General features: G+C 41.5%; 2 protein-coding genes across 8 annotated transcripts in view; one reads left to right on the top strand and one right to left on the bottom strand.

The window, feature by feature from the left end:
• Positions 1–15,007, bottom strand: part of LOC110985472 (rab5 GDP/GTP exchange factor-like) — a 27,351-nt gene continuing 12,344 nt past the window's right edge. The window contains exons 1-8 of one of the 6 annotated variants that reach the window (XM_022246519.2): positions 10,368–10,479; positions 8,891–9,107; positions 7,784–7,947; positions 7,144–7,392; positions 4,536–4,763; positions 3,939–4,195; positions 2,954–3,211; positions 1–2,398 (exon numbers count right to left, since the gene is read on the bottom strand). In XM_022246519.2, coding sequence (XP_022102211.2) covers positions 2,267–2,398; positions 2,954–3,211; positions 3,939–4,195; positions 4,536–4,763; positions 7,144–7,392; positions 7,784–7,947; positions 8,891–9,069 — 1,467 coding nt within the window. In that variant the 5' untranslated portion in view covers positions 9,070–9,107; positions 10,368–10,479 and the 3' untranslated portion in view covers positions 1–2,266. Of the gene's footprint in view, positions 2,399–2,953; positions 3,212–3,938; positions 4,196–4,535; positions 4,764–7,128; positions 7,393–7,783; positions 7,948–8,890; positions 9,108–9,841; positions 10,126–10,367; positions 10,480–15,007 lie in introns of those variants that run through there. The other 5 variants (XM_022246515.2, XM_022246516.2, XM_022246518.2 and 2 more) reach the window with 5 other exon arrangements.
• LOC110985437 (uncharacterized) overlaps positions 11,011–15,007 on the top strand; it is a 7,632-nt gene continuing 3,635 nt past the window's right edge. The window contains exons 1-2 of one of the 2 annotated variants that reach the window (XM_087140983.1): positions 11,011–11,030; positions 14,508–14,698. In XM_087140983.1, coding sequence (XP_086997109.1) covers positions 14,598–14,698 — 101 coding nt within the window. In that variant the 5' untranslated portion in view covers positions 11,011–11,030; positions 14,508–14,597. Of the gene's footprint in view, positions 11,031–12,876; positions 13,142–14,507; positions 14,699–15,007 lie in introns of those variants that run through there. The other variant, XM_022246460.2, reaches the window with a different exon arrangement.

Raw genomic sequence — 15,007 nt, forward strand, 5'->3', positions numbered from 1 at the left:
TATATGAGGAAACAGCTTCTTAAAAATTATCTCATTTATTTCGAAAATCACTTGGGTGTCGTCAAAAGAATTACACGGCACTTCTTTGCCGACTTAAATCTTTCACAGCGCTTGTAAGCTCATTAATCTTCACGGCACTTTTTCGCCGACTTCATACGCAGCCAGTAAAGGGGGGGGGGCACTGAGTCAACAAAAATGCGACCCCCCCCACAACATGAAACAACCCAGACTGCTGTCTAGAAAGCTCAGAGACACATCAGAGAGACCGACAATTGATAGCCCAGCCAAGGCAGCCTTCGTGTAAATAATCCCATAAGGACAGAGAGATTAGTATGTATTCCTATGGGACTTAGCAAGAGGCTGGCTCTGGTGAAACTGATACCAGCCAAGGGGAAGTCCCTACCTCCAAGGCCGCTAAACAAGGTTATTCAGCATCGGGAGAGGTAGCTGACTGAGGGCGCTCTGCGCAAGGTAACCAATAACATCTGGTACACTGAGAAGGGGTGAGATCGGACCATAATGGGAAATCCACCACATGCACGTACACAACTCAAACCAACACCCATGTTTTGCTGCTAAAGTAGCACGAGCACAACACGTGGCATGTGTTGCTGGTTTTTTTTTTCACACTGAAATTCTGGCCCGCTGCACACATTCCCATACATAAGTGCGAATAAATGACGCACCCCATTCTGCCATTACTTTTACTACCACTACCCCATGTACCCATTGTGCATACCATAGTATTTCAGAGGGAGTAACATAAACTTGTGTACTTCTTGATCGCCTAGACTTTATCAAGTCTCGCATGAATCTTATTTTGCAAGTAATTCCACCAAAAGTGTTAAACCAAAAAAATACGCAAAACCAATACCGGATTTTTGAAAAATCCACAAAAATTCGGAGGAATCTCTCCCCTCAATAAAGCTCTTATATCATCCGTTCACATAGGCGGTGTGTGAGTAAATTAACTGTCTACAGGTGGGACTGAAATTGTGGGCAAAGGCTGTAGGTGAGCATGGTGAGAGCATGGTGAGAGTTAATGGCTTCCCGAGGCGCACGCAGGTATATATTGGCAACCATAGCCACTTCAATTGGATACAAATCAGATACCAAGCAAGCGTCTTGTATTGTTAGAGATGTTTCACATAAGGGTACTGCCTGTCCGTCCGTTGTAATGAACGGGATTTATATTTTCATATGGAAAACAAAAACTGTTCGAGCAATCTCCAACAACAACAGAGAGGTCATTCAGCTTGGCGATGTGCCGATATTCAAATATGTAGTCTTCCAAACTGAACTGGTTGGCAGGATGCACATTTGACACCCTACCCAGATGTTTTGCTGCCGCCGACATGGAATATTTCTTTAAAGTTACACTGACTCGTATATGGCTCCTCTCAAATTATTACTTAATGACTCGTTCATTATATTATTTTGTCTGTTTCCAATTTCACGGCTGAGAGAATTTAAGTAAGACCAAAGCTTGGGATTCTAATCTGCTGTACAGTACACGTCAAAAGATATGGCCATTTTAATTAGTACTGACCTTTGACCAGTTCTTAAGTGACCTGTCCACCACAATTTTCATTCTTATGTTTGTGATTAGAGGCCACCACCCTCTAACTTCATGACTTGGTTTCAAACTTGTACCTTTCATGTTAATTACAACCCTAATTGGCACTTATGAGCGTTGTTCTTTATCAGTGATATTTCCACCTGAAATGTTATTCTTATGTTGCTGATTTGCATAAAGTGTGGTGCCCTTAATCATTTGGCATAAAATGGAACTTGTACCTTGCATGTTAATTAAATCCAATTTGGGGGGTTTTTCAAACGGTGCCCCCTCCCACATCCACCACTGATGGAACATAAGAATGGCAGTTTTTTGCAGGGGTAAGCAACTGCTACATCCCTAGTGCCCCAAACCTTTGTACCTTCCATGTTAAATAAACCTCTCCTATCTCCCGGACTAATATACTACTGTTGCACTTAAATTTATATTATTGTTTTTGCCGGTTGTGGGATATTATTGTGTCGAAATATCTGCACCCTCAGGCACACAGCACATGGGTAGGTATATGCTTCTGCTGGGCCTCAATGCTCCAAGATCCTTGGTGCTAGACTTGGTACATTCCAAGCAAAACCGCACAGAGTAAATAAATTTCTCAAGTGTTGAGAGAGTTGAATATCTATGCGTCTCGTCCTTGGTACATGTACTAGGTTAGAGCACCTTCATTGGTAGCCACACTTGGGAGTACCATTCTCATTTATTGACAACCTGGGGTATCAGAGGCGCTGGTAGGTTCTGTGATGTGCTGGAAATCTCTGTGTCCAATCCTGCTGGTACCTTGGCTCTTCTGATGATCAGAGGTTTCTCCCTCAAGACATCGTCCACCTGAAACAACCAGAAACACAGTTCAACATGAAAGTGAATATGAGCAAGAAGCATTCGCACGCACCTGTTTGTCCTCGACAGGCCACTGACTAGCAGATTTGGAATTGCTTTGGATGTAGTACCCGAGCAAAGTTTAGTCTTGGATTCAAATGGAAGGATCACAACATGTACTTATGCTTAATATGATAGCATTTGATTTTCTTTGTACCAAGTCACATATTTCAAGAGCTGTTTACTAAACACAAAGGCCCAATTTCACAAAACTGCTTAAAAACAGGTAGAAGGAAACTTGTGCTTTTTATAGAAGTAAAATTTGCTAACCTTAAGGACTATTTGGGCTGGTTGGGCTTACGGTTTTGTGCACATAGGAATTTCCATTGTTTTGTCACACTGTTAAGCACATTTTTCCTCAATGGTAAGCGCCCTTTGCCATGCTTACTGCCTTCGATCTCCGTGAAACACACACAGCCTCTGTAAATGTAAAATTGTGTGCTTGTTTCATCAGTCAAATACTCATATGAGTGAAAATATAGAATACCAGAACAAATGCTCAACCTGTTTGATAACACTGTCCTTCCAAGCTGTCATCTCAGCTTGTAACTCCCTGGCACTCTTCATCAGTCGATCCTGTCTACCTCGTAACTCCTCAAGGGAGGTTAAGTTAGCGTACATCAACCGTAGTCCACTACAAATAGGCTCGCTGGATATGGTCCCTGGTGGTACGGCCTTGCCCGTCATGTAGCTGTCGTACTCTTCTTGACTTAGAGACAGTGACTGAGCATCTAGATTCTCTATGAAGCTGATGGCACAGCACTGCATGAACATAAACACATAAAAATTTGGACCAACACAAAAAACTAAAATTCGACAACTGAGGTTTATTTATGAAAGATGCCCTAGTAGGTGGGCCGCAATTCAACACTGGCTGAAATTTTGCTTTGTTGTTCATCTTTTTTGGCAAAAGCAAAAGACTTTTCCATTTGTATTTCTTGGTGAAGCCTGTATGCTGGAGTCAGAGGTTAGTGATTCAAATCACATTCAGATAGAAGCAACTTTTTTTCTTCAGTTATGGACAAGCAGAATTCAAGCCTACTTTTTTACTGTAATACAGGAATGGACTCATACATACATTTTCTTAGGCTGGATATTGGATTATGGAATATTTTGTCAAACTTATATTTTCGAAATTGAAAATTCCTCAGTGAAATACATAAAGAAAAAAATTCCAATTATTTGGGAGCAAAACTGTATCTTGAAAGCATATATCAAGGAGTACACTTTAAATGCGTGTCACCAACAATACGGCCAACAAGACTTTTCCTTCAAAGTTTTTCCATTTCTTTGTTTCTTTTTGTAAAATTATGAATATTTTATTTGTGCCTCAGTACAACCGAATATTTGAATATTCCATTGAACAGAAAGTTGAATATCTAATTATTTGGATTGACTCAGCCTCAATATACACGACACTTTAACATGAAGTAGAATTTCTAACTTCTACTTCTGTGAGAGCTCAATCACAAGACCAGATTGTACTAACCACGTTAGTGAAGTAATATCCAGCTTCACCTTGCATCAATCGCGATGGGTTGGCAAACCTAGTGATGTACTGAATATTGGAGTGTAGTTGGGGTGGATTTGCCTTCAGTACCATGTAGATAAGAGCAGGCAAGTAGTCATCGGCACTTGAAGGAGCATCTTGGGATAAACTGATCATCTTGAAGATGTTCTTGCTGCAGCGGACAATGCAGGATAGCTTGTCGATTGGTGCCCTGCGTGAGTTGACTTCTATAAGATCTGCAAAGGATGTACAATAAATGCCATTGCGTTAACGATGATCACATGTCTTTTACAAACAAAAAATGTTGAAATGGCCTTCAAATAACAAGCATTTCCATTCTTGTGCTTTAAAGCAGCAAAAGGATATTACTGTTCAGACTCAATTATTGTTTGAGTCTTCAGCTTTCAAGCTAAAAGTAAAAGTAAGTTGTTGCCCTGAGACAAATTTGAGCATTTATCCTGAAAAGAACATGTATTGCTGGTATTGGTCATAGTTAGGAATGTATTGTAAGCACAGACTATTGCAGACTGAGAAAAGTATTATCACTTAAGTTTTAAAAAACAATTTGTAGCATACCTGTCTGAGCCCTCTCAATTAGCTCTCGCACCCGTGGGTTTCCTTCATCAATCACAGCATCCAACATGGCTGGCATGATCCATCTCAGGCGACGGATACGATTCTGCACCGCGAGGTCCTTCTGCTCATCATCTGTGTAGGGCGGGCAGAATAGCGTGCGATACAACCTTGTCATGATGACCTTCTCCACATTATCCAACATACCCTCAAGCTGCTCATGAGATGAACCTACAATAAACAGGTGGAATATCTCATTACCGATTGGAAAAAGAAATCCTTGCTGTCAATTATCAACCACGGCCATTGAGTCCTAATGTAATGAGCATTTTATATGTACACTTGATTCAATTAACTAAAAGCCAGTGAACAGCTAGTTACATGTACATGTATGTTACACGACATTTTGAATTTTAACATGGAATTCAAAAGTCAAATAAAAAGGATGACCACTGGTTTGCAGGCACTATTCAGCCTCCCCAAAAAGTCTCTGGTTTCTGGTCAGGGGCTGGCTCCAAAAGTGACGTGGCTTTCTTGCCCTTACTTTTTCTTCCAAGAAATGATGTACATGTACATACAATGCTCGATGTCCGTTGCGATTCCATGTGTACATTCATGTACCACCGCTACCAACACTGAAATAGATTGGCCCCCTCACTACTACTGTTTGAAAGCATTTTCAGCTTGTAGATGTACAAATGACACAAAAACCACCTCGTCTGTTCGGTTCCCAGATGTAAATAAATAATGCAGAAATGACATCATCTGACTAAATGTGTAGGGCCTGGAGGGACAGTACACACAGTACTGCACAGTACATGTACATATTACTCAACCGTAACCCATCTAGAACCTGTTAAAATTAAGCAGTAGCAGGATTCCACTCCATCAAGCAAGTTTGACAGCTTTTGGACGTCGTATTATACCAAATGAACTTTTTTGTTTGCCGACAAGCAGGCCTGCAGCGACTTACGTGCTTTTGCCGACACGCAGGTCTCCAGCGACTTGCTAGCTGACCAGAAACCGGAGACCGTTTTTGGCCTCAGCAGCACTAACATCCCGTAATTTAACAACAGCTTTCCAACTAAAGCAGGGGTGTTTCTGAGATTGGAATTCTCCCTTATCAAAAGCTAACGCCTCAATTTTACTATGGCTGTAAAAAACATATACATGTACCTGTACTTCCTAACTTTATACATGTGTATGTATATGTGCCATTATTGTTATTACATGTACAGTAGCTCTCCATTTATTTTAATAGCCTGATGAATACGTGTGATTTATATACATGTACCTACTTTGACGGCATGTAACTCAGTGTGACTCACAGTCGAGCTGAATGTGCTGTGATGTGAATTTTACGAGAGCTACATCTACTACAACCCAGTCTACATAATCTTGGTGATGCAATTAAGTTTGTCTACATAATGTTGTGATGCAATTAAGTTTGTCTACATAATCTTGGTGATGCAATCAAGTTTGTCTACATAATCTTGGTGATGCAATTAAGTTTGTCTACATAATCTTGGTGATGCAATTAAGTTTGTCTACATAATCTTGGTGATGCAATTAAGTTTGTCTACATAATCTTGGTGATGCAATTAAGTTTGTCTACATAATCTTGTGATGCAATTAAGTTTGGGATTTTTTGCCCTGCCCGACGTGTATGATAATACTGTATATAACACTGTGTATGCCCAGAATGCTTGTGAAGAAAACCAACAGTGTCCTGGGGGGGGGGTCTCGAACCCATGACCTCCTTCTTACTAGTGCAGAGGTCTTATTAGACCTTACTAGAGCAGGAGGTTGTGGGTTCAATTTCCACCCAAGTACGCTTGTGGTTTTTTTACAAGCCTTTGGGGTCATATACTAAGTACACGATACACATCAGGCCAGGCAAAAAATCCAGCGGTGCAGAAGGGAAGACTGTGGGAAGCGGGAAAAAGAATTCCCTTTGGCAAACTAGTCAACATTCCACAGTAATGCTGAGGATAGTTGGCTAGGAAATGACACCCTAATCAAGATAAATGTGCTGTGGCAGATTTTTGATTAGATATGGTACAGCTTGTTAGCAAGCAGTTGAAACCTGTACTAACGAGAAGTAACTCTCTGCTAACTCCAACACTACTGATTCCAACAGCACCCAACGTCATGGAAATTCTGATGCATCTACATCCTGAAGATATGGTCTCTAAGTCCACCTGTTGGAATCTGTTAGATTTTGAAGGTTCCATGCTTTACTCTTGATGGATTCTGTTGGATCATGGAGCTACTAAACAAAAGGAGTTAGAACGAAGTCCCCATTTGTACTTGCAGTGCTGGAGGTGGCCATGATTGACCCTGTTGATCTCTGTATGTGCTTACTCCTTGTGTTTCATAGCTCCAGCAAATCTGAGTGGAGATTATTTACACATACTTCACTGTGGAGATAATGCGAATATTTACATAAAAGTACCTGTTCGCCTGATGATTAAGATGTACTTGCTGTGTTAGGTGGAAAATGCAAAAGCAGCTCTAAACGATGTCTCAAAGCTGGTGAAGGTGAAAATGACGGCAAGACCAAGTCCGGAAGAGGAAAAACAAAGCTGATATTTACCTTGTGCAAGTTTACCTTTAAATGCTACATGGGTCTTCATCCTTTCTGCCATCGCAGCATAGAAGTCTTGCACCATCTCAGATTGCTCCTCTATGTTCAGGTGAGTGTGTCGTTGGATCTTCTCAACAAACACGCGGCACTGCTTGTTGAGGTCTTGGGCCGCTGGACGGTTCAGCATCTTCAAGAATTCCATGAAGTCACCCATGGCCTTTTGGCTCTCGGTGCTGTGCTTACGCTCTAAGACTGGTTGCTGCGGAACCATCTCTGTAAGGAAGAAATGAAGAAATGTCACAATATCCGGTGCCAAAGTCTCAGCCAAAAATCTGTGGCTTCATGTGGCATGAGTGATTATACTTGGAGAATTACAATTTTACAAATGCATCATAGAGCGATGTGTGGTATGGAAAGGATAGGGTTAAACTAAATTACCCAAAAGCACTAAAGGCTAGAAAGGATTTCACAACTGATCAGGCTGAATGTTGGAAAGACGACTTTACAACAAAGTAATACACAACATTATACATTTTACAGACAGAAGTTTTTATATCAGTTCAAAGAGAATGCTATCTTGCATATGAGGGAGTAGCTGCCACTGAGGGCGCAATCCTTAGCAAGCATACAACATAAAATGTGTACAAAATAACGCTGGTCTTACCCTTACTTCCACTTTTGGCAGTTTTACCAAAGAAAGTCTTCACAGCTTTGCTGCGCGTTGAAGAGTGCTGTTTCTTCTTCTCCTCAAATTTGTCAAAGGTGAGCGTTTCGCTACTGTTGCCCGAGGCTGACTGGAGTGACTGAGCACGCTCACTGTCGGCAATCCTTCAGAGCACAAACGGCCAACCGATTAGCAATTTTTGACCATAGCTGGCCTTGGTCTAGGGCAAATATAGGACATCTCTGCAGCCCAACTGCCTGACTCTATTAGCACTCTGGTCCTGACATGAACACTCCTACGTGTACAGGTGGAAATGTTCAAAACCCTACAAGGTACAGACACCTCATGAAAGACCATCTGCACTCATACTCTTGTGATATCTAGCCGTAGGATCGCTAACAAATGTACTGGCTGGTATTAACCTTCATCCTACTGAACCTCATAGAAGTTCAGAAGGATTACAAAAGGCTTGGCTAATCCTTCATTCCAGCATTCCAAGACATCTCTAACCTTCCTAGTACCACGTAAGTTGTACATGGTTAATTAATTGGGCTCTGCATCACATAAATGTATCATCTGAACTCACCCCAAACAGCCCAAGATACATGTAGCTATTGAAAGCAATCCTCAGTATTTAATCATTACTGTGGGGGGCAAAATTATGGTAGTTCTCATTTTATTTCTTATACTACTACTTCTATTGCACATGACCATCAAAGTGGTCACAGTGGCCTTTGTTACTCTGGTCAGAAGCTGGTCTCAGCAATGGCTTAGGACGACTGGACTCACTACCTATATGCCAGGCAAGTGGGGGGGGGTCACTACAGGAATGCACAGCCTGGTAATAACTGAGGTAAGAAATCAGAAAGTCCCAAGCCACAGGAGGTATGGTTTCGATTGACAAATGAAAACCGGATTGTCCAAATGTGTCTTGAACTGAAAATCTGAACATTCAAAGGGTTATTTTGCTCAATCTGGATTTGCATAACAAAGTCTGATGTCCACAATTGGCCACAGATATCAATAAGACATCCAGGAAAACATCAGAGCACCGTGTTTTCAGATTAATTCCATGGCAAAGAAAAAGGGTTATTTTGAAGCACTTACTTGCGAGCGAGTAAGGCATCGCTCTCTATCTGTGCTTGTCGAGCTTTCTGGCATACTTCACGCCAACACTTAGAGCAGTAGCCTTGCCAAGCCACGTTTCCATAGAAACCGCATCCATTCTTGCAGAGCAACTCCGACTCTTTCATGTGAAACCCCTTCTTCTTTTTGGCAGATGACATGACGATGGTTGGTCTACTGTGTCAACTGTTTGTGAAGTCTAACATTCATGGAAGAGGAAAATAATAAATGGGGTTCATTGTCATGCCGCAACTTGCTCTCATGCATTTGTGAGAGTGTGGGGCAATGATTTGACAATTCAACAAACACCATAGGATACAGTAGTTCGAGGGGTATCCCATGATGCATCATACCAACATGGCCAACTGCACTTTTACCCTAACACTGTCATTACTGTGGGGTTCGTCAACTGGGGGAATGGCACTTTTGGCCATGGGAATAGAAGTTGCAGATTTGTATCCACAGCCCACATGTCCCGATGCCACCACCCCCACAAATCATTGTTCACAAAAATTTCATTTTTTGCAAGAAAATACGGATCATCACAACAAAAAAGACCTGCAGTAAAATGTATAATAAATGTGCAAGCCAATCCGACGTGAGTGGGTCAGTCATAGGTTGATAAGCAGATACATGATACAAAAGCCATCTACTCAGAGATAAGTACATGTACATGTGTGGATGAAAGGCATAAATACATGTATGGTGCTTTTTGCAACTGCTAGAAGATTCGGAACTTTGATTTTTGCAATTTGTGTCTTTTTCTTGCAAAAATTTTTGTAAATTCTTCTTGAAAATTTTGTGAACAAAGATTTTTGGGGCGGTGGTGTTGGGACATGTGGGCAGTGGCTTCATCATAATGTGGGAGCGAGGCCGGGCAGACGTTGGACCCACAGTTGGATTGTAGATCAACTCGCCCCCTGGCTGACTCACCCCTTACCGACTCGCCCCCTTGCTAAGTCGCCCCCAAGCAAACTGGCCTCCTGACCAAGCCGCCCCCTGAGAGGAGAGTCCCCTTGTGCATGCCAAACAATGGCTACATGCATTATTTGGCATGCACAGGGTTTGTCAACTGGTCAACTATGACATGTATGTATGAACACAGGGCAAGGGTCGTTTTCTGTGGTTTCTCGGAATGACACATTCTTTCGGCACGGTGGATGGTGAAGCCACAGTTGAACTTGATATTACTACTGAGAGTATACTGGTATAAACCCTATAGCACTGTCAGTAGGCCTGCCTCCCTGTCAATCATATCAATCACCTAACCCGATAATTATAACGACTGTCTGACTCAGTGACTGTCGGGTCCGACATCCGCCCCGCGCGCTACTAGTAAGCGCCCAGCTCAGAAAGAGTACACAAAATATCTTATTTTAGATGTAAAATACATCATCGTCGATAGATCTTTGATGATTAATTCAATTTTTATATATATTTAATTTTTAATGAAACTTACGCCTGGCAGTGCCTGGTTTGATTGACACTTGCAACTTAACGATTCAATAGTTTGGACACAGGTTTTCTATCTTGTTCTGGGGCTCTGCGTAGCGCCCTCATTTACTTATTTTGTTAAAGCTGTCCAACGCCTTCGATTGGTGGTCCCAATCCTTTTGTTGTACATGTAAAACGAGCAATGGGAAGGAAATACGGAGGCCCGTTAACGTCATTTTGAACTATGCAAAAATATTTTTCATTGCGAAATAACGTACACTGTAATATTGCGAGAGAACGAAATAACAGAATAGCTTTGCAAAATAATGCAATAACTTGCGAAATAACGCAGTACCTTTGCAAAATAACGCAATAGTTTTACAAAATTTTAACTCCCCCAAAAATGTTTTTTTGTTGCGTAATAATGCAATAACATTGCGAAAAGATAACATAATAACATTGCAATTTAACGCAGTAGTTCTACGAACATTTGAGGCACCGTTACTCCAGTCAGGTAAAATGCGTGTGCATTATACGCGGGTGCAAGAGTATACTCCCCCGTTAGCAGGGGTATAAACTCGATCACCAGGAAGTCGCACGTACTCAGAACCCAGCCGCGCGAACGCACTTTTGAGTGATTATGAGCAGTGCAGGTGATTTCCCGTGAACAGCAATCGAGGAAAGCTAAGTATGGCATTACACAAACTCGTGCACTTCTACTACTTCTCTCTTGGTTTGAGTTATGATCACATATTGTGGTTTCTGGTAGTAAATCATGGTATATCATCGTAAGTTTAAAGACCCTAAAACGACGTTCAGCCTGTTAAGGATTGTCCAGGAGAAAGAACAGCTCATCGGTTGTTGACTTGCTCCGGCATACTCGACAACTCGACCGTTGAGACAACTCGACCATCTGTGCATAAAGGGATCGAGCAAGTCGACCGTTTAGACAAGTCGTCTGTTGAGACATGTCAGAAATGTACGTGACGTAATGGGTCCGTCAACTGTGCGGCACGAGGTAGTATCGTTGATGGCTCGCGCTGTGCAGCTGAAAAAGTTGTTAATTTACCCATACAAGACTCTTTTTTTTTAATTCATTGGAATTCTTATTAATGAACCAATTTTCTCTAAATTAAGAAATTTGTCATTAAATATAAGCCTTTTACAATTATTTCAAAGGTGGATTTCTTTTTACAATTGTTCTACGCATACGCCGCTCGTGTGGTTACTTTCCGGAAACCGATCCAGAACAAGGAAAAGTGTCGACAGTTTTGTTGATCCTGTACGCCAAAGTTGAAAGTTTAAAACATGATATTAATTTGGTAGCATCTCCAAGCACACAAGGTGGATGGTGAACACATTTCACTGGAATTTGAGTATTTTTTTCTAGCTGCAATCTGACTGAATAATTTTCGCGATCTGGAACTGGGAAAACGTCTGAATTATACTGGTTTCGAGATAACTCGGCCCCAAGAGTCCGGGTGGAGTTGTCCTGGGTCCGGGTTGTCCTTATCCCATTATATGTAGAGATCTCACTAATTGAGTTGTTTCTCTTTCAAGTGGATGTTGTCCTAACAGACGACTTAGCAATTGCAAACGGTCGAGTTGTCTCAACGGTCGAGTTGGCCAAAGTTGAGTTGGCAAACGGTCGAGTTTTCCGACTAAGCACTCGCCAAATGTCCTTCTTATAGCCCTAGGCAGCAGCTCAAAAGATGCTATGAGCGCTATTTTCAATTCTTAGCACTGTACGGTCACAATGTATGATGTCCCTGCTCGCTTTAAATTTAGCACTGCGAATTCGGTCCATTTTTTCCCAAACCTGGGAATTTATAGGGTAAATGCGGTCAGCGAATAGCTGAATATTTACAAATAGGTCATTTGGGAAACATTTTTTTTGTAAATTTTCAGCATTATATTTATAAATCATTTGGGAGACATTTTGTGGTAAATTTTTTAGCATTAGGGAGACATTGGCTCTGGTAGTTTGAAAAAAGGGAGACACTGAAGTGTCTCCCTTTTTTCAAACTACCAGAAGGAGGCCGAATTTTACGGTCCATATTTTGAGAGATGATAGTTCAGGGCCTAAAATGAAAACCGTTAAAAAGTTTGGCTCAGATCAGATTAGGGAATATTTAATTATGGGACAGTAAGGTTGGAAAAAATTTGTGCACGTTCTTATGGGAGTGTCTCCCTAATGACCCATTAGCGGTAAGAGTAATATGTAAAGTTATTATGAAAATAATCTATTGGCCTATCTTAAATGCATGTTACAGCCACTTAAAAATGGCATTTTTCTGCAGACAATTTCAATTCTCGGTTGAGAGACGTCATGAACTTAAATTAATAATTCAATATAAAGTTCAAACGAAGCTGTTGATTGGCTCCCTCGGAAATTCGAGGGAAAACAATGAAAAACATAAGAAATGAATACTAAATATCCAAAACCTGTGCAGTGACTGTGGGGTGTCTTTCTTTTGTCGCTAGGGGGCGCACTTCAACTCGGGGTGGATACGCATCCTAAACTTGTTAACCAGAGTAACCACCCGAGCGTGTCCCAAATGTCCGTAGAACTCTTGCGTTATTTCGCAAAGTTATCAGCGTTATTTCGCAAAAAAATTATTTTTGAATAGTTCAAATTGGCACTAACGGGCTACCGTAAGAAAAGCAGCTTTCCGTTTAACTGACCTTTGACCAAAGGTTGTAAAAAGCCTGTTCAGTACATGTAGTCCTGTACATGTACATGTACATGTATCATGCACGCGTATTGTAATTTGTAGTGCAGTCATGACCAGATGGACCGTAAGTGTTAAAATTGACAATTATGTGATGATCATCATTGATAGATACTGTACCTTCTTACATGTATCAAGCCGGATGGGAAAATATTCAGTAATTAGGCTACAAAGTCATGCTGGCACTAGCACTACCTGACTACTAGTACTAGTACTACTAACTATAGTATATTACTAGGCACTACTACATGTACATGTAGTACTACTAGGCAATGCTAGGTTAGCCTCACAAATAGGGTTGTAGTGGCTCTCTTTTACAATCTGTCTCTTATCTGTCGCCACCATAGCCCTACTTCAAGGCATGCCTTAAAATACCTGAAATCCAAACTGCAGGATTGTGACAAACTTGTCACCGAGTCCTTGTTCGTCTGTCTCGCAAGGTATTACGGGGAACCAATTTGGAATGGTACAACGTGTACCAGAGCACCTGTTAGATGCCTTGAAATCCGACGCAAGAAGTGCTGCTGTCGTTTTTCAAAATGGCACCGCCCGTGGTCAGCATGTAATACTCCAGGCCCGTTTTTTCAAGGCGTCATACATCGGGAAATATAAGGTTTTGGAAAGCCTTAGGGTGCTCATATATAAGTCCAAACTCTGAGGAATACGCCGGTGTAAGTAAAAAAGTCGAGTCATTCTCATTTCAGAAGATATTAGGATTCAAAGTTTGTGACAATCCTGCAGTTTGGATTTCAGGCGTGTAAGACATGCCTTGAAGTAGGGCTGTGGTGGCGACAGATAAGAGACAGATTGTAAAAGAGAGCCACTACAGCCCTATTTGTGGGGTTGAGTACTAGGTTTACATATATAGGCCTGCCACTGCCAGACATGCCCGATTAGCCTAGGCCTATTTGGGGGCCACCAGTTTTTTGGCATGTTAATCTTGTCAGCCCCCCCCCAACCAAGGAAATTTTCTTATTGTTAAACCAGCTAGCTAGTATAAACCCCATTAACATGATTAATGTGGTCTGCAGTATGCTGGGCTCGCAGCATACCATAGGCCTTATTAATGGGAGCTATAGCTAGCTACACTGAAGCTATGCAAATTTGAATCCACTACATCATATGCCATGTGTTCAAACACTCAAAATCTCCTCTCATACATCAACCTTAAAGTTATTGAGCAGGATTTCGTAGTAATCTGAATCCAAAATTTAAAATGTACATCTAGGTCTCCCTTCTAGTGTAGGAACAGGGTCTCCAAATACACAATACCCATGTTTACAAGACTAGTGGCAGTGTGCGTACATGTAGATCGAGCACATCAAGTGATGCCTACTCTTTCTGTGTTTTATGCTTAATGTCCTCCTGTGTTTGTGAATAAGATTGGTAATGATTTTATTTCATTTTATGATCTCTGTGACCCATTAATACAGGATTGGCAGAAAGTGGTCAGATGACTGGCATTGGGGAAGACAGGCCCAAGTGTAACGTTAGCGACAAGTAATTTGTCGAGACTGGAAATCATGGTGTGCTTCTTGAGTTCCATACAGGGCCCTGTGCAAGCCAAAATTCGGCCTGCAATGTGGATACCAGGGGTGAAGCTGGTTCACAGCCACAGAGAAAAGTATGCATTGGACATGTTGAAGAATAAGCCAGTTCGGTATTTCATAAAGCCTAGGTCTTACGGGAACAAATCATGCACTTGAGTCGGCATATGGCTGTGCTGAAAGGACAGTCTATCACGCATGTAGCTGTTCTCGAATGGCCTTGCACTGGACATTTGCTGTTGGAATAATGAACTAGCTCATTGGATGATAGTCGGTCCCTTTTTCGATTCGGGGTCAGTGCAAACAAGGCCATCATGTTTATAATTATAGAATGCTTTGCTGAATTTTAAATTAGGGTTATACCCTCTCGAAACTGCTTTAGCATA

Source organism: Acanthaster planci, linkage group LG09, assembly GCF_054643075.1.
Source record: "Acanthaster planci isolate LZ-2023a linkage group LG09, COTS_SCS, whole genome shotgun sequence".
Classification (NCBI taxonomy): domain Eukaryota; kingdom Metazoa; phylum Echinodermata; class Asteroidea; order Valvatida; family Acanthasteridae; genus Acanthaster; species Acanthaster planci.